Raw genomic sequence first — 19,731 nt, forward strand, 5'->3', positions numbered from 1 at the left:
TATGAGGAGAGATTGGAGGAACTTGGTTTGTTCTCACTGGAGTGACAGAGGTTGAGGGGAGACCTGATAGAAGTCTACAAGATTATGAGAGGCATGGACAGAGTGGATAGTCAGAAGCTTTTTCCCAGGGTGGAAGAGTCAATTACTAAGGGGGCATAGGTTTAAGGTGTGAGGGACAAGGTTTAAAGGAGATGTACAAGGTTGATGTTTTATACAGAGAGTAGTGGGTGCTTGGAACTTGTTGCCTGGGGAGGTAGTGAAAGCAGATACGGTAGTGACTTTTAAGGGGCGTCTTGACAAGTACATGACTAGGATGGAAATAGAGGGATATGGTCCCCGGAAGAGTAAGGGGTTTTAGTTAAGTCGGGCAACATGGTCGGTGCAGGCTTGAAGGGCCAAAGGGCTTGTCCTGTGCTGTAATTTTCATTGTTCTTTGATGTTCTACATTTGATCACAGAATTTTTATAGTGTTACCAGTGAGTGTAAAAATTTGGGGGATAGAGAGGAGAATTTTGCCTTCTGCAGGGAGTTATGATCCAGGATACAATGACTGGAAGGAAAATTCCAGTCGTAACTTTCAAAAGGACTACGGAGATAGCGCCACAGGACCAGGACTAATTGTTCAGTTCTTCCAAGGAGCCAGCAAACGCACGATGGGACAAATGCTGTGCTGTGGGACATAAGGAAACAGGATCGCCTTTCTTGCAAACATTTGTACAAAAGCTCAGTTCACATTCATCTTGGGAGTTTTGGAACAGTGATCTAGCTTGCAAATAATAAAAATAACAACCAAGAAATGCACATGTCATATAAGCCAGAAGCACTTCAAATCACAGCTGCAAACAGTTTTATTTACCCACTACAGGGAGGCGGCCAGTTTTTATGGATAGCAAGCATGTATCAACAACTTTGTATGAATTGACTGAATGCTCTTCCATGTAGTAAATTCAAAACATGTGGCTCATTAGAACAAGTGTGCAACTCCTAATGCCTTTTCTTTCAGAAGGGAGCCTGGTTATTTGATTCATCTCCAGTCCAACCAAAAGGAACTGATGCAGAACAAATTTTAAAGCAACAAGTAACACACATGCACGTCTTTATTTTAAAGGGAAAACAAGCATTTAAAAAGCCCCAAGATTTGCATACTGCATCAGCTTATCATTCCTTTCTTACTGCTATTATTTACTCAGATGTCATATTCACATCACAAATTTACACAATCGAAGGAGCAATTTTTTGAACACTTTAACATCTCCACAAGTTAGATGGCCAATTTACTAAAAGGCTAAACTTGACTGGAATTTCAATTTCTCATCAATGCAGAGTTCTTGTACAGAATTTAATTTTTCCAAAATTAAATAGCTGAAGAATTTCAGGAGATGTTTTAAACCTTTGTTCTAATCTCCACGTATCTTCCAAGGATGAAAAGAAAAACTAGCTCCTGTTTTTTTCTCTCTCAGTTTAATTTCACAAGAAGCACATTAAAATTCACTGGCAGCATACTTACTTTGTCAGTTCATGGGAAAGATTTTTTGACTGCGAGGAACCAAGGAAGCAAGCTGCTACATTGGACATGCTACAAAAGAATATCAGATACGGGGATAGTGAGCCATTTTGTTGCATTAATGCAGTTTATTTAATGGGCTACAATCATCAAGTGGAAGCAATGACTGTAGATGACAAATGCTGACAACTGGTGGAGTTAATGTCTCTGTCATACTACAGTGTTGCCTCTGATGACAAGCCTGTACCTAAACAACTTGATACGGCTCATCAAACAAGACAGTAAACGCTCCCAGAATTAAAATCAACTCCATTTTTCCTTGTGTGTCTGTGAAACATCTGTTTACAAGTTTAAAAACACACTGTAAAACAAGCTGCTTTTCTTGGTGTGTTAGAGCAAAACTGATGGCTACAGCATCTATATACACAATCTGAACTGGTGGCATTTCTAGTCAGGGTGTCTTTTTGGGTACACAAAGCTATTTTGCACTCATGGGCATTGTGCACCATTATCATGCTTTTATATAACACTGTTGAAGTACTAAAGCATCCCAAGACTCTTCAAAGGAATGTGTAGCTGAAGGCACAGCCATCAATGGTGGAGCAATGAAAATTAGGAATGCCGGAATTGGAGGAGCACGGATATCTTCAAGGAGTGAAGAAGGTTAGAGATAGCGAGGGGGCGAGAGATTTGAAAACAATAATAAGACTATCAAAATCAAGGCACTGCCAGACGAGATGCCAACGAAGGTAACAAGCGAAGAGGGAATGGGTGGAGGGGACTTAATGCAAGTTGGCACAGAAGCAGCAGAGTCCTGAAAGAACAAGTCACTTCTATCGTTTTGGAGCATTTCATAGCTAAGTCTGCCCTGTAGCACATAGGAAAATAGAAAACAGCAGCTGGAGGAAGCCATTCAGCCCTTCAAGCCTTCTCCGCCATTCATTATCATCATGGTTGATCACCCAACTCAGTAATCTGTTCCCGCATTCCCTCCATATCTTTTGATCCCCTTCACCTTAAGTGCTATAGCTAACCACTTCTTGAAAACATACAAAATACAAAGAATGAACAGAAAGAAAGCAAACATTATTACATCAATAATAAAGATGCATTTGGGATTTATTGATATCTCTGTTTAAATTAGAAAGAAGCTGCATTGTCTTGCTAGAGTGAATGATGAAGTGAGAATTTGTGGTAATCACTTGCAACAGCATAGCATCTAAGTTATCATACTTCCCAGAGAGCGTGATAGTCTACCGCATTCCTTTCAACAACATGTTTTTGGAGAGCTAACCTTCATAACATCAGTGCTGAAAAGGCAGCTATTTTGAATACTGCTTAAACTGATATTAGATCTTTGAGGCTTGTACTCGTTAGAGTTTAGAAGAATGAGGGGAGATCTCATTGAGACGTATAAGATGATGAATGGGATGGATAGGATAGAGGTGGAGAGACTCTTCCCGCTCAAAAAAGACAGTAGGACTAGGGGGCACAGCCTCAAGATAAAGGGGAGGCGGTTTAGAACGGAGTTGAGGAGGAACTTCTTCACTCAAAGGGTGGTGAATCTCTGGAATTCTCTGCCCGTTGAAGTGGTGGAGGCTGCCTCGCTGAATATTTTTAAGAGGCGGGTTGATGGGTTCTTGATAAGAGAGGGGATTAAGGGTTATGGGGAGAGGGCGGGAAAGTGGAACTGAGCCACAACAGATCAGCCATGATCTTATTGAATGGCGGGGCAGGCTCGAAGGGCTAGATGGCCTACTCCTGCTCCTATTTCTTATGTTCTTATGTTCTTAAAAGGAATAACAGCTCACATTATCCTAGATTTCTCTATTCAGTCCCCCACCTTTCCCCTTTGCAGAACCCCAAAAGATTGATCTAGCTGTAACTCCCTCATCTTATCCATTATCAAACTGTTCTCTGGGTACATGATCCACTTCCATCGATATGCTGACACATATAGCCCAATCTCTGCACCTCTGTAGGACCCATGACAATATCCATGCTGGCAATCTGCATACCTGACATCAAGTCATGGCCCATTCTCAATTTCCTCCTCAACATTGAAGCTACATGAACTGAAGTCATTGCTTTTCAGCCCTGCCAACTGCTCCCTTGCTGTTGGCTACACATCCTTCCCCATCTACTCAGTCAATGAACCAAGTGGGCGTGAAACTTTGGAGTCTAGTTCTGGAGGTTCAAAGCCCAAATTCCATCTGTCACGGATAATACTTACTTTATTCTCTGTCATTGCCTCCTTGCAACATTACCTCGGTCCCTCTGCCACTTAAACGTTTCTCCAGGTTTCGGTTACCTCAAGGCTTAATTATTCTCATTGCCTCCTTGCCAGTCTTCAGCTCTCCACAAACTCTTTCAAAACTTGGCTATGAATTGACTCACACCAGTCCTCACATCCATCTTAACTTGTTTTGGCTCCTTACCCACACTTCAATTCTTTCTCTGAACTCACCCATTCCTTAACTCAAACTTAACTCACTTGAACTTCCCACTCCTCTGATTCTAACCTTTTGTGCATCTCCCTCCCTTTGGCTCACCATTGTAATTATACTTTGAATGGAAGTCAGCTCAGCGACATAAAAGAGGAACGTGGCGTAGGGATGCGGATCCAGAGACGTTGAAGGCAGCTTCACAATTTGAGATGCGGTAAAGACTATCAGAGAATCCCTACAGTGCAGAAGGTGGCCATTTGGCTATCGAGCCTGCACTGACCACAATCCCATCCAGGCCCTATTCCCATAACACCTTCTAATCCCCCTGACACTAGGGTCAATTTAGCATGGCCAATCAACCTAACCCGCACATCTTTAGACTGTGGGAGGAAACCAAAACACCCAGAGGAAACCCACGTAGACACAGGGAGAACATGCAGTCTCTGCACAGCAGTGGCCCGAGGCCGGAATTGAACCCAGGTCCCCAGCACTATGGGTCAGTAGCGCTAACTGCTGTGCCACTGTGCCGCCCAATTATGAACCGAGACTATGAAAGCAAAGAGGTAACAACAAGCCTATATAAAACCTTAACAAGATCTCAGTTACAGCACTGCAAACAGTACTGAACACCGAAAAACGAGAGGAATATTAAGGCTTTCGAGCACTACAGCGAAGATTCACTAGATGCTACCTGATGTGGAGAAATACAAACCGAAAGACAGACTAGAGAAACTGGACTTTCTTCATTAAACAATGTGGATGATGAGATGATGCGTTTAAAATTGAGAGAGATGGAAGCAAAGCTTTCTAGGTGTTGGGAAGTCCAAGTCGTCAGAAGACATGATTAAAGATTTAGGCCAGGTAGCAAGAGAAACTTCTTGACACACAGTTGAGAGGCTGTGCAATTCATTTTCAGGGCTTGTGATTGAGGAAGCAACACTGCCAACAAGTGAAATGAAATTGGATAGCTGGTAGGAGGAAAAGGGGGTATAAAAGGGATATGGGAACGGAATGGATAAATGTATTCAGTCCTAATTTGCTTACATGGACATAAACACAGGCAGACAGTCTGTTAGGTCTGGTTCCCTGTTTCAGCTGCTAAGTATTTACGTGCATAAGTTTTTAGAGCAGAGTTGAAACAACAACCATCTTCATCAGAAATGGGATTGCTCTTCCTGAATGAACATCTGCAAAGTCAAGATAGAAGTTGCTGAATCATACAGGCTGCTATTATAAGAACCATTTGTTGGACCATATCTGCAATATGACATTCATTTTTGGTCCCCTCACATGACATACTAACCTTAGAAGGGCTTCAGGAGAGCTACAAGAATAATTCCTGAATTAAACAGCTTTAGTTACCCAGACAGGCTTACAGAAGTGTATCTAATCACTCTAGAGCAGTGTAGACTTAGAGGTGACCTGATAGAGATTAACAAAATAGTGACAGGGCTGCGTATCGTATGTGGATTGATAGCTTATTCCAGTTTTGACAGATCAGAGTTGGCTAAAGGACACATAAGGGCTGGGTAAGACACTCTTTTGGAGAGTTGGTGCACACTCGGATCAAATGGCCTCCTTCTGCAACGTAGGGATTCAAAGTGCCTGGAACACATCGGGTGTGCGCTGAATCTGCACCGTCTTCAAAGAAAACAGGACCATTTTTTGATGGAGGCAGATTGCATTGTACAATAGGTAAGTGCCTTAGTCCTGGTCTATGTAAATTGTTGAACTAGTTTTTAAAAAGAAAGATTAGGAACATTCCAGAGGATTTTCCCCTTATTTGTCCTGGACGTTTTCTATATTATTTTGCCTTTCCCAGGGGATTACTGCTATGAGGGCTGGATGTGGAAGCAATGATACCTCCAGCCATCAGGAATATGGAGCAGGATTGATGGGCTGACTGGTCTTTTCTTGTCCACTGTTTTTATATGTGGTAATCTCCTTTGTTTGAGCCTCATTTTGTAATGATAGCTGATCTGGACTGAGGCACTACAATGGGGGTGTCAGCAACATGAGCAATTTCACAGTAACTTCATTGCAGTGTTAGTGTAAGGCTTACTTGTGACGAGTAAATAAACTTTTAAAACTTTACTTTGTGTGTGTGGGAGGGTGTGTGTGTGTGTTAAAACTAAGCATAATCAGTGATCTTTGTAGAAATGCACCTATGTGGGTGAAAGCAGGAACAGGCTTGGTAGTGACTTTTCATTTAGTCAAGGAACCTACTAATATTTGTTGTCTCAGAAGAACGAGGCAGATGACAACTGAAGTTATGAAATTTTACTCTGCAAGAAATCCTTCAGTAGAGGAGAAAGGAAAAAAAAACAAAGGAGGGAATATAGTTAAATAAACTTACGTCAGTTGTAAAACTTGGTCTTCCATCAAAGAGATGAGAGGAGAAATCACTACGGCAACCCCTCCTGTATAAATAGCTGGGAACTGGTAGCATAAACTCTTACCATAACCTGTTAAGTGAAAAAAAGGAATTTGTTTTTCAAACTGCACCATGTAAGAAAAGTTGTAAGTGATCCGTATCAAACATTGTACTGAGTTCTTTCTTCCCCTTTAGTTGTTAATTACATTGTGGTGCAGTTCCACAAGAAGAAAGGGGCATTGCGTGTCTTCTCAACTGCCTACATTCATCAACAGTGAAGGCAGGAGCCCTGCCTTGTGGCATTCAACTGCAGGGGGTGGGAGATGGAGGGGGATGGGGGGGAGAGAAGTACATGGGGTAAAATCACAGATGAACTCGATTCTATTCTTGCTCAATGTCTACACAGATGCCCTTTCCAGCATCGATCACTGACTAACACCAAACTGTAGGAATCCACGGTCTTCACTCACTTTATGACAATCTCAAATATTGCTCAGTGGCTCATACCATTTTTAGGGCTGTTAAAATTGAAATAAGTAAATCAGCACTTTAGTTTTAGCATTGCATGTCATGTAAGGAGGGGTAGAGGGAGAAAGCAACTCAAAGAGTTTAATTCTATTCTATTCGTAACTACCAAAGCCTGCCACCACCAGACAATGTAATTAAAAGACTCTTCCCCCTGTATCATGGGTGGCAAGATGGCACAGTGGTCAGCACTGCTGCCTCACAGCGCCAGGGGCCCAGGTTCAATTCCTGGCTTGGGACTCTGTCTGTGGGGAGTTTGCACATTCTCCCTATGTCTGCATGGGTTTCCTCCGGGTGCTCAAGTTTTCTTCCCCAGTCCAAAGTTGTGCCGGTTAGGTGCATTGGCCATGATAAATTGCCCCTTAGCGTCAGAGGTACTAGCTAGGGTAAATATGTGGTGTTATGGGGATAGAGCCAGGGTGGGATTGTGATCAAGGCAGATTCGATGGTCCGAATGGCCTCCTTCTGCACTGTAGGGTTCTATGTGACAATAAATCAAATTAAATCATTCAGAAGGTGTCATTTGGAAAACCATTCCTACAGCAAAATATAGCTCCTATCTGTGATAGTGGCTTCATTCTTTGTATATCAAAGGGTTTGAAACTTGCAGGTGGTATTTAAACTGCCTCTCTTCCCCAGCAGGTCATAGACTGGGTAATGTGCAGTAAGTGGTCCACCTTTTGACTCTTGCAAGCCTCCCCACCAGTTATAAGGCAGAGATTGGACTATTCTCCACGAATTCAGCTGTGAGAACACATGTAGGGTAAAGCAGTCTGCTTGACTGGCACACCATTCACTGGCTTAAGCATCCACTCCCTCCACCACTGGAATACCACTGCTACACTGAGTACTATTTGTAGGTGCACTGTACAAGTCGCCAAGGCTTCCGCAGCACCTCTTTAACTCAGACCCTTCAGATTCTGGAAGAGCGACAGAAGCAGGTGCACAGATACACCATGACCTCCAAGTTTACATCATAGTCACATCCCAGCAGATATCAATGATCCTTTCTTATGACTGGGTCAAAATCCTGAATTCTGTGCAGATGAGTAATTTGGGAGCAGCCTCCCCACACAGACTATTGGGACTCAAGGATGTAGCTCACCACCTTGTTAAGGGAAACAACCATTGGTCTTGCCAGTGAAGCCCATATTCAGAATAATAATTAAAATCCTTCTTACCAGTTGCCATAACAACAAGATTATCTCTTCTCTCCTGAAGTACTGAATAGATAACCTTCCACTGGACCCTGTAATGCAAGAACAGAGGTCAGTTCAGCTGGCTTTTAAAAAATGTTATTTACAACCTTATGGTTGATCCACTAAGAGGTTTCACCCTTTCAAATACAATAACAAGTTGCATTCATCTAACATTTTTATGTCTCTGTGAATTGCCTTGTACATTAATCAAAAGAACATGAACATTAAGCCAAAAAAAATCAGGATAACCAAAAGCTCAGTCAAAACAATAGGTTTTAAGGAAAATCTTAAAGACAAGGAAAGTGAAGATGTGGAGAGGCTTAGAATGAATTTCAGAATCTAATCCAAGGCAGCTCAACACACACTGTAAGTGGAAGGCAAATGTCGTGTGCTTGAGAGGAGATGTAGGGTTGGAAAAGGATAGAATATTAGAAAGATCAAAGCATGAAGAGATGGTAACATAAGGATGAGAATTTTAATTTTGAGGAGCTTTAGGATTGGTAGCCAATGTAGAGTAACAAGGCCAAGGTTGATGAGTGAGCAGCAAATGATAGGGCAGCACAACACTATGATAACAGGAACATACATACAGTGGAGAAGGCAGCCGGGAGACCAGAGGAGTGACAGACAATTTCAGCAGAGGGTCTGTGGTGGAAGAGTGGTGAGTGCTACCGAAGTGAATAGAGGTAGTCTTTGTGATGAAGAGGATATGGGGAACAGAGTCAAGATCAATGATAAGGGTTGTAGTTTATGGCAGGGATGGAAAATAACTTCAGTCCTCCAAAGGAACAACTGAAGATGCAGTTCATTGAAGACTGGATATCAAACAAGCAGTCTGACAACACAATAGCATTGGTAAATTCGAAGGGTGGTAGTGGAGAGGTACAGCTATGTGTTATTAATGTATATTTGCAAGCTGACCCCATACCTGAGGTGATGCAGTGAAGGGGGCAACATGAAGTTGAGGAACAAGGAGGCCAAATAGATCCTGAGTGGTCTCTTGAAGTAACACTCCAGGGACAGGAGATAAGCTCTTGCTGGAGATGTTCTGGTAATGATCAGAGAGGTAAGGCTGAAAGTGAGGGCAGTCCCAGTAAGCTAGACAATGCAGCAATGCATTCTCAATGACAACCATTCAAAGCTCACAGAGAAGTGGAGAAAACAGAGGAAGGATAATCCACCATGATCACAGTGGATGTTACATAAGAACATAAGAACGTAAGAAATAGGAGCAGGAGTAGGCCATCTAGCCCTTCGAGCCTGCCCCGCCATTCAATAAGATCATGGCTGATCTGTCGTGGCTCAGTTCCACATTCCCGCCCTCTCCCCATAACCCTTAATCCCCTCTCTTATCAAAAACCCATCAACCCGCGTCTTAAGAATATTTAGCGAGGTAGCCTCCACCACTTCAACGGGCAGAGAATTCCAGAGATTCACCACCCTTTGAGTGAAGAAGTTCCTCCTCAACTCCGTTCTAAACCGCCCCCCCCTTTATCTTGAGGCTGTGCCCCCTAGTCCTACTGTCCTTTCTGAGCGGGAAGAGTCTCTCCACCTCTATCCTATCCATCCCATTCATCATCTTATACGTCTCAATGCGATCTCCCCTCAGTCTTCTAAACTCTAACGAGTACAAGCCTAGTTTATTCAGCCTCTCCTCATAGCTCAACCCCCTCAACTCCGGCATCAGCCTAGTAAACCTCCTCTGCACTCCCTCCAAGGCCAAAATATCCTTGCGTAAGTACGGCGCCCAAAACTGCACACAGTACTCCAGCTGCGGCCTCACCAATGCCCTATACAGCCGCAGCAAGACCTCCCTACTTTTATATTCAATCCCCCTCGCTATGAAGGCCAGCATCCCATTTGCCTTCCTGACCACCTGCTGCACCTGCAAGTTGGGTTTTTGCGACTCATGCACAAGGACCCCGAGGTCCCTCTGCACTGTCACCTGCTGCAGTTTTTCGCCATGTAATTAATAATCCTTCCTACCATTATTCCTACCAAAGTGGACCACCTCGCACTTGCCAACATTAAATTCCATTTGCCAGTTCCTGGCCCATTTGCCCAGCCTATCTAGATCCTTCTGTAGACTCTCCACACCCTCCGCACAATTTGCCGTTCCACCAATCTTGGTGTCATCAGCAAATTTCGACACCATACACTCAGTTCCCTCCTCCAGATCATCTATATAAATGGTAAATAGCTGAGGCCCCAGCACCGACCCCTGGGGCACTCCACTAGTCACCAACCGTTATTTGGTTAAGAGTGTTTCAACGCTGTGGCAAGGATGGAAACCCAATTGGAATGATTCAGCCATGGAGTTCCAGGAAAGGTGAGCACCTATCTGAGCAGCAACAATGTGTTCAACTACTGGAAAGGTAGGTTGAAGATAGAATGACAATTTACAAGGATAATTTCTCAGAGGAGAAGTGTGTGATGACAGATTTGCAAAGGACAGGAACAGTATCTGAGAAGTGGAAACCAATCTCATAGTCAACCAACCCAGATAAATAGTGTGGTCAGTAAATTAGTGGGAATGGGGTCAAGGGAGAGGGGGAAGTAGGACTTGAAAGTAAAATAAGCTTGGGATAGCAGGAGAGGAACTGAAAGAGTACACGTGTTCAAAACCAGGGCAACAGGAAAGGAAGCAGCGAAGGCAGATGAATGGTGGTATCACTCTTAATCGTTATGACAACTTCTGCTTGAAGTGAGGGTGCAGAAAGAAACGAGAAGGCTTTACAGAGACGGTTGGTAATGCAGAAAAAACGCTGGATGGCATTTACAGAGGAGAAAACTGAAAGGCTGAAGTGTGTAATTTATATGTGGCTTCAACTATTAATTCACATCAACTGACCCAAATGCTTTGTAAAAATGAAACCTACGGTTTAAAATTAGAATGTCCAAAATAAGTCTTCAGGCACTTGATCTGTTTTGCATTTGGTTCAGGTATTGAAGCATCTAGATCAAAAATAACAAAACACACAAAGTATACAGCAGCAATGTGCCCTGAATATTTTGATTACAGAAGAATTCACATTTATTATATAAATACAAATAATAGAAATTACTTAATTGGACTGATTCTAGGATGAGGGGTCAAAGTTTTGGGGACAGTTGTGGGACAGAAATGCACCATGCAAAACTAATTATACAAAAGAATGTTACATAATGGATATTTAAATACAAAAGCCTTGCCTTACAAATCATAAGTTCCAATCATCTTTTTAAGGCAATTTACCCCACTTGTCCTCCTCTTCCTGGATGCTTTCATCTTCTTCATCCTTCACTTCACAAAATTCCTCTGATGCATTAAGTTTGTCAGATAAATTTTTCAGAGATTCTTCAGACTCCATTTCAGAACAGCATTCCAGATCCTGCAATACCTGAAGGAGGGCGAGTGGGCCAGAGGTCAAATAAATTAAGTTATTTACTTTGTTTTCATGCAATGTGATGTCCTGGTTGATATTCTTCCCTCAAATGTCTCCATCAAAATAGATTAACTGGTAATTTCCTCACTGCTACTTGTGATCACTTCTTTGAGTAAGCATTTGCAGGTTTTTCTTTTAAAGGGATCTTCTCATCAATTAACATATTTTGAAGGTCCCAGGGCAAGAAAGAAAAGTAACTGGAGTCAAGACATTGTATAATCCCATTAAGCAAGTATTTTTGCATTGGAAAAATGTCTAATCTAAAATCATAGAAACATAGAAGATACGAGCAGGAGGAGGCCACTTGGCCCTTCAAGCCTGCTCCGCCATTCGTTACGATCATGGCTGATCATCCAATTCAATAGCCAATCCTGCTTTCTCCCCATAACCTTTGATCCCATTTGCCCCAAGTGCTATATCCAGCTGCCTCTTGAACACATTCAATATTTTGGCATCAACTACTTCCTGTGGTAACGATTTCCACAGGCTTGCCACTCTTTGGGTGAAGAAATGTCTCCTCACCGCCATCCTAAATGTTCTACCTCGAATCCGCAGACTGTGATCCCTAGTTCTGGACTCCCCCACTTAGAAACAAGTGGACGTATTAGCGAGAGGCAACATGGTTTTGTGAAGGGGAAGTCGTGCCTCAATAACTTGATCATACAGTCTAGGGGCAGTGCCAAAGGACTGCCTTTTTGAGTCAGAGCTACATTAGCACCTCGGCATCATATTCCTCCCATGGGGGTATTTGCACCTGCAACTCACCAACATTATTTATCATGCTATGTGCATTTACTTACATGCACTGTAAAGCTGAATTAGATCTTACTGTGTTTCCTCTTCATTTGAATCTACCTAATATCTTACTATTTCTTACTCTCGCGCCACCTGCCTCTCCAATCCTTTCTGCACCTTATTGGCCCTTCAAAATGCTACAACCTGGTTCCTAAATCCCTGCCAAGTTATTTGAAACTCTCCCTGACAGCAGTAGCAAACCACCCCTTGAAGACATTGTTCCCCACTCTGCAGAGATGCAAGCCACCTGGTCCACACAGCTCCTACCTCCAGCAAAGATATAGGGTGCGATCTTACCAGCCATTCATGCTACACGCCCGCTGCAGCAAAATCAGGGAGTTTGGTGGCCAGCCAAACCTCTGTTCACTGCAGCAGAATGGGAAAATCCCACTGGCGTAAACGGTGATATCATTCCAGCCATGCTCCAGAAGTACACTATGGGCTGATGGTCACCCTTCTGTGCTGGATGTTTCCATTGCTCTTTTCAGGAGCTGAGCTGCCACCACACCCCGTTCTCCAGTTAGCTGTGTATAGCTGATTAGCACAATTAAAATTCTGACTCAATGGCAATTTGTTTTCCTTGCCTGGGTTCAGCTGGGAAGTGTGGGAGGCAACAGTATACTCTGCAGGGAGATTGTAGTTGACACCCAGCCTTGAACAGCAATTCTCGATATGGCCTTCCAGTGGGCCATCTGTGGCAGAAGCCAAGTGAAGCAGGCTAATTCATGTTTCCACATTCTGGTGGGACTCCCTCATCATGTCCAGAAACGCAGTACATGGGAAAACCTGGCTGCCAGTACACTGCATGAACACCCATGGGAAAATCACTTCTGCATTGCAGTTCTGCCCCTGCATATAACTTCTACTTGGGTGCCATCTAGTGGGTATCTGCAAATGAGCTCTTTGTAAATTTAGCTCCGAATTGCAGACCGAAAACACCCTGTGTGCTGAAAATACCTAGCAATCCTAAACCACAACCTCCAATTACTGGGTTACCCAAGTCATAAACCCTTGATCGTATAAGCACACCCATTCCGTTTGTTCAATAATTTGGCATGGAAAAGCTTCACAGACCCCATCAATACTGCAAAACTGAGCAACACAGCAAAGCTGCGTCAGCTTTGTGAATTCATTTAAACTTGACAGCACCCTTAATATACTGGTGTGAGCAGAGATTGCATGAGTTATACTGCTGATCTAAATTGTAAAGCCTTGAAACATAGAAGCACAGTCAGCATTCTGCTACACCAGTGTTCTCTGGACAGTCAGCTCTTTTGACTGACTGGGGAATAATAATGGCGCCTCATATAAGCCAAATTTTAAGAATTCATATTAAAAAGTTTGGCTTCACTACAAAGTAAAACTATAAAAAGTGATTGGAAACGACTTTTGTAACTCCTGATACAGTCACAGCATCAAATTGGTGGCACAGTGGTTAGCACTACTGCCTCACAGCGCCAGGATCCAAGGTTCAATTCCAGTCTTGGGGTTACTGTCTGTGTGGAGTTTGCACATTCTCCCCCTATGTCTGCGTGGATTTCAACCAGATACTCCGGTTTCCTCCCACAATCCAAAGATATACAGGTTAGGTGGACTGCAAAGTTGCCCCCTAGTGTACTACGTTGCATTGGTTAAGGAGATTAACGGGGTAAATACATGAGCCCATGGGGATAGGGTCTGGGTAAGATGCTCTGTCAGACAGTCAGTGCAGACTCTATGGGTCGAATGGTCTTCTTCTGTACAGTGGGGATTCTAAAGCCTTAGAAAGCATTGGATACAAACTAAATGACTAAATTTTACTGCCTCTCAAAACAGAAGAAAAACATGCTAATATCTTTGTTGATGATTATCTTTATTTGCTAGTAACAGCCAAACCGGATATTTTAAAGAATGACTTTCATGGATAATAAGAAGATTTTAATTGAATAACTCTTTCAAGGTGAAGAGGCATTTTTAAAAAATTAATTCACGGGACGTGGGCTTCGCTGACCAGACCAACACTTATTGCCCATCCCTAATTGCCCTTGAAAGGCAGTGGTGAGCTGCCTTCTTGAGACATTGAACAATTCTATAATTTTCTTTAGTGTTAAAATCCGGCATGCTTTTGCAAATTTCAACATAACAAAGTAAAGTATGGAAATGTAACAATAGGTTCCAAACGATGGTCAGGCACACAGACCGTCTAGTATTGTTAACGACATTACTACTGACCATTAAATGAATGGTTTAGTTGAGGTAAGTTGGAGCCTGTTGAGCAGACACAAGAATTCTCCATTACCTGAGCCTGAAGGGATTAAAGTTTGATTAAAGTTTCCACTTTTATTTCCCCTTAATAAAAACACCTCACTTTCTCACAGTGTTTCCATGAGAATTCCAATAAGGAACTGATTTTGGTCAAATGATGTGGAGATGCCGGCATTGAACTGAGGTGGGCACACTAATAAGTCCCACAACACCAGGTTAAAGTCCAACAGGTTTACTTGGTCAAATAAGACAAGGAAGTTTAGCTGACAGGTGGCTACTGAGGTTTCAATGACCTGAGCTACTGGGCTATCTTTGCCTAAATCAAGAGACTGTAGTTGAGCAAGCCCCACCAGTTATATTTTGCTGTTACCGTTGCCAGGCGTTCATTCAACATTTGAACATAATCTGATGCAATTTTCCACTTTTTGGCCTTACCTTGAGCATCTCGCTCTCCAGTTCCTCGTCACTTTCAATCACACAAGAGAGATCTGCTTCTTCATCAGCATTAGGTGCCTGCAGAATTACAAAACATGAAATGAAAGTAAAGTGATGCCTTATCCCCCCACCATCAAGGTCTGCTCCCGCCTCAACATGCTTCAGAATGGAGCAGATCACACAACCCACCAGGTTGCGCTAGAGGTACTTCTTACTGTAGTGACAAAAAGATGATCGTTATTGCTGACATTAACAAGCAAATAAATTGGGAGAAAATTATATAATTAGCCTGTTCCTAAAGCTTTTCCATCGCCCACAAAGCCCAAGTCAGAAAAGGGATGGAATGCTCACTGCTCATAAGAAGTTCAGCACCACCAAGACAAAACAGCTTTCTTGACTGAGGATGGACAGAATATACATACAGAAATAGACAATTCAGTGCAACTGGCCCATCCAAGTAAGTCTCCTCAACCCTACATCATCTCACACCATCAAGCTATCCTTCTATTCCTTATGCATTTATCCAGTTTCCCTTGAAATACATCCGTGCTATCACCTCAGCCACTTCCTTGTGGTGGCAAGTTCCATTTTCAACCACTCACTGGGTAAAGAAGTTTCACCTGAATTCCTACTGCTGACTATCTCTGAATTCCTGGTCCTCAGTTCTGGTCTTCCCCAGAGGTGGAAATACTTTCTCCATGTATACCCAACCAAACCCTTCCATATTTTCAAAGCCCTCATCATGTCACCCTCAATCTTCTCGAGAGAATAAAAAGCCCCAAGCAGTTCAATCTTTTCTGATAGCTACATCACCTCAATTCTGATATGATTCTGACAGTCATAGAACAACACAGCATGGAAACAAGCCTTTCTGCTCAAGTGGTCCATGCCAACCACGATGCCCTCCCAGTTAGTCCCAATTACATGCGTTTAGCCCATAACCCTCTAATCCTTTCCCATCATGTACTAATGCAAATGCTTTTTATATGTTGCTATTGTACCTGCCTCAACCACTTTCTCTGGCAGCTCATTCCACATACACAGCACTCTCTGAGTGAAGAAGTTGCCCCTAAGGTCCCTTTTAAATCTTTCCCCACTCCGTTTAATCCTACGCCCTCTAGTTTTCAATTCCCCTTCCCTAGGGCAAAGACTACATGTGTTCATCCTATCTATGACCCTCATGATTTTATACACCTCAATAAGGTGATCCCTCATTTTCCTACATTCCAAGGAATAAAGTTCTAACCTGGCCAATGTGTCCCTATAACTCAGGCCCACTAGTCCTGACAACATTGTCATAAATCTTCTTTGCACACTTTTTAGTTTATCAATATCTTTTCCATAACAGGGTGACCAACACTGAATACAACATTCCAAGTACGGCCTCACCAACGATTTTATATAACTGTAACATAATGTCCCAACTCCTATACTCAATGCCCTGACTGATGAAGGCCAGTACGCTAAACGTTTTCTTTAGCACTCTGTCTATTCTTGTTAATCTTTTCTGCACTTTCTCCAGTACCTCTATATCCTTATAGCATGGAGACCAAACCTGCACAGTACTCCAAGTGTGGCCTAACAAGGATTCTACTTAGACATACCGTCCACTGCAGAACATTTTGGGGGCAAAAGGCCAAGTTGAATCAGTACCGCAGTATTTCTCGCTGTTTGGTTAACCTCTTCCATCTGTCAAACCATTGGTCAGTGCCACTAATATTGGTGTGACAGACCCACCCAGAATTCTCACTTTCGCTACAGAGCACAAGTTTTTCTGGGTTCACGCTTTCTAACCTTTCCCTTCTTGGCCCTCAGGTCAGCCATCAATCCTTCCTCTTCCACTGCCTGTTCCCAATCTGCAATGGAGGTGACTACCCTCTCAAACTTTCACTCCATAAAATGTCCTCCTACCCTAATGTATCTAATTGTCTCCATTTCAAGTCCTGAGCTTGAGCAAAGCAAGTTGGTGGTTCTTCCCACAGATGTTCTTGCTCCCAGATCTTGCAGGAATTCCGCTATCAACTTACCTGGCAGTGTGTTCAGTGAGAACTCTTATAATTCTCTCTCTTTCAGGCACAAACGCATTCCAGCAGGTCAGACAGCCCCCTCAACTATATAATATCTAATTAAAAATTGGCTGGGCATCTTGCTACAGTTAACTGGCAGAAAACTGCCAACTTGACTTACAGTTACACAAGTTGAGAATTTTAATCATGAATTTCAGATCCATAAAGGCACAATTTGTATTCCATGTGCACAGTGTATCACACTGTCACCAAATTTCCATCTTCAGAAGTCCTTATTTCCACACTGTTCCCAAATTACCAGCTCAATATGATGTATTCCCAGTTTGAATAGGCTTTTTCTTTTTGCTTCATTCTAAATCAAGAGAATTTTATTGGACTAAAGGCAGTGCAATTAACGTTCAAAGATTTTATTGCTGCATGATATTTTACCTTGGTTGGCAGAGAGGAAGTAGCATTTTCCATTGCATCTTGCGCTTCCGCTTGGTGCTCTAACATCTGAAGATCATATTCAGTAATGGGTAAAGACATCAGGTAATCCCCGTGCTCCTGATTGTGTCCTGCACAAACATCACCCTCACTTTTGTCAATCTCCTGGCATTCTGATTGTGGCACATAAGATAGTCCACCGTTAGTTGGATCTAACGGTGTGTCAATCAAATTACTCTCCTGCTCGACTTGCTCTTGGTATCTCCCTCTTGTATTTTGGATACCTCCAAAACTATTTTCAGAATGATCATTTGAAGCTCGGTTGTCTGTATGTAATTCAGATGTTGTTCCTTTCTCCATCTCTGCACCAGTTCTGGATGTGGATTCGAGCAAAACATTCCTCAGAGCAGAAACATTTTCAGAAATGACACTCAAGATATCTGTAGCTCTGATTTTAAAAAGAAAACAAATATCAGTACATGGCACGCTAAAGTCAAATGTAAACGCTACCACATAAACTCCACACCAACATACTGACATATGAAAAATGCCTTGAACTGTGGATAATGTTCACTCAAATGGACTGATCTTTGCTTCTCTAATCTTCTAATGGGATTGATTATCCAGAAGTAAAACACTAAATAAACACGTTCAGAGATTTTAAACTCTGAAATTGTTTTCTGTCTCACCAAAATTATGCATGCACTGTTTAAAAACCACTGCTTTCTGATGACAGACCTCCACAAATGCCAGCGTGGAGGCACAGTGGTCAACACTGCTGCGTCAGCGCTAGGGACCCAGGTTCGATTCCTGACTTGGGTCACTGTCTGTGTGGAGTCTGCATGTTCTCCCCGCGTCTGCATCAGTTTCCTCCGGATGCTCTGGTTTCCTCCCACAGTCCAGAAGAAGTGCTGATTAGGTGCACTGGCCATGCTAAATTCTCCCTCAGCGTATCCGAGCAGGCACCGGTGTGTGGCGACTAGAGGATCTTCACAGTAACGTCATTGCAGTGTTAATGTAAGCCTATTTGTGACACTAATGAATAAACATTAAACCATTCATGTGTGAGCCTACAGCGAGTAAGAGGAATTTGCGTGGGAAACAAAATATCTGTGAATAGCCAGAAAATATTGACTTTCAACATTGTTGGAGCTAAAAGCAGCAGTTTCAGAGAGCTAAAGGATTTTAATCAGTCGTCTCAAAAATGACTGGGGATAAGTGGAATTTGACAGCATTCTGTCAACCAGAGAGCAACATTTGAACTATCTGAAAGCATTTTCACTCTAGATAATTAATCTAATACATTTTTTTCATATTACATTAAATATACATTGTAATTTGAATACTTCCTGTTGGTTATGCTTGATGCTCCTCTTCGTCTTTAAGCAAACTCATTACTACTGACTCCTGTCTGTGGACCTGGTAGCAATTTTTATCACTTATCGTGCGAGTAAGACATAGCTCAGTTGGTAGCACACCTGACTCTGAATCACAAGGTTCTGGGTTCAAGTCTTGAACACAAAAATCAAAGCTGAGACTCCCGTGCAGCACACAGTTGCTGCACCATGGATTAGACATTAAACCAAGCCCCCCCCTTCAGGTGGATGTACAAGATCCCATGCGCTATTTTGAAGGGGAGTAAGGGAGTCATTATCAGTGTCCTGGTCAATACTTAACCGTCAACCAGCAACATTAAGACAAGATTATCTGGCCACATTCATATTGCTGTTTATGGGATCTTGCTGTGTGCAGACTGGCTACCGTGTGCTCTACATTAATACAGTGATGATACTTCAAAAGTACATCACTGGCTGTAAAGTGCTTTGAGACATCCTGCGGTGATAAAAAGCACTATGCAAATTCAAGCTATTTAAAAATAGATAACAAAACTACATGAAATCTACTAAGCTTACTTTCAGTAGGATTTTTTTTAATTCATTCATGGGACATTGGGCTGTTTAGCCTCCCAGTTGCAGTCTAGCTTCTTCACAAACTCACTTTATTCTCTTTTACAACTCCACGTACACACAGTCAACGCCCAGTGTCACCTATAACTCATTTATATATCTCGGTGAGTACTATTAAACAATTAATAAAAAATTAGATAAAGTGGAAGGTTGCAGTTAACCCATTCCTATCAGAGGTATCAGTGGCTGGCCAACATTTATTGCCCATCCCTAGTTGCCCGAGGGGAGTTTCGAATCAACCACATTGCTGTGGCTCTGGAGTCACATTTAAGCCAGACTAGGTAAAGATGGGAGATTTCCTTCCCTAATGGACATTAGTGGACCAGGTGGATTTTTCTGACAATCGACTATGGTCTCGTGGTC

At 42.6% G+C, this 19,731-nt stretch overlaps 1 protein-coding gene across 6 annotated transcripts in view; it reads right to left on the bottom strand.

The window, feature by feature from the left end:
* The window catches only part of wrn (WRN RecQ like helicase), a 101,363-nt gene that overhangs the window by 57,081 nt on the left and 24,551 nt on the right, over positions 1–19,731 (bottom strand). For all 6 annotated transcript variants that reach the window (XM_080195140.1, XM_080195148.1, XM_080195110.1 and 3 more), the window contains 7 exons: positions 17,405–17,849; positions 14,949–15,026; positions 11,285–11,429; positions 10,929–11,004; positions 8,032–8,099; positions 6,308–6,416; positions 1,508–1,576 (listed from right to left, as the gene is read on the bottom strand). In XM_080195140.1, the coding sequence (XP_080051266.1) occupies positions 1,508–1,576; positions 6,308–6,416; positions 8,032–8,099; positions 10,929–11,004; positions 11,285–11,429; positions 14,949–15,026; positions 17,405–17,849 (990 nt within the window). The remainder of the gene's footprint in view (positions 1–1,507; positions 1,577–6,307; positions 6,417–8,031; positions 8,100–10,928; positions 11,005–11,284; positions 11,430–14,948; positions 15,027–17,404; positions 17,850–19,731) is intronic.

Source organism: Carcharhinus amblyrhynchos, chromosome 1 (assembly GCF_965287045.1).
Source record: "Carcharhinus amblyrhynchos chromosome 1, sCarAmb.v2.hapA, whole genome shotgun sequence".
Taxonomy (NCBI): domain Eukaryota; kingdom Metazoa; phylum Chordata; class Chondrichthyes; order Carcharhiniformes; family Carcharhinidae; genus Carcharhinus; species Carcharhinus amblyrhynchos.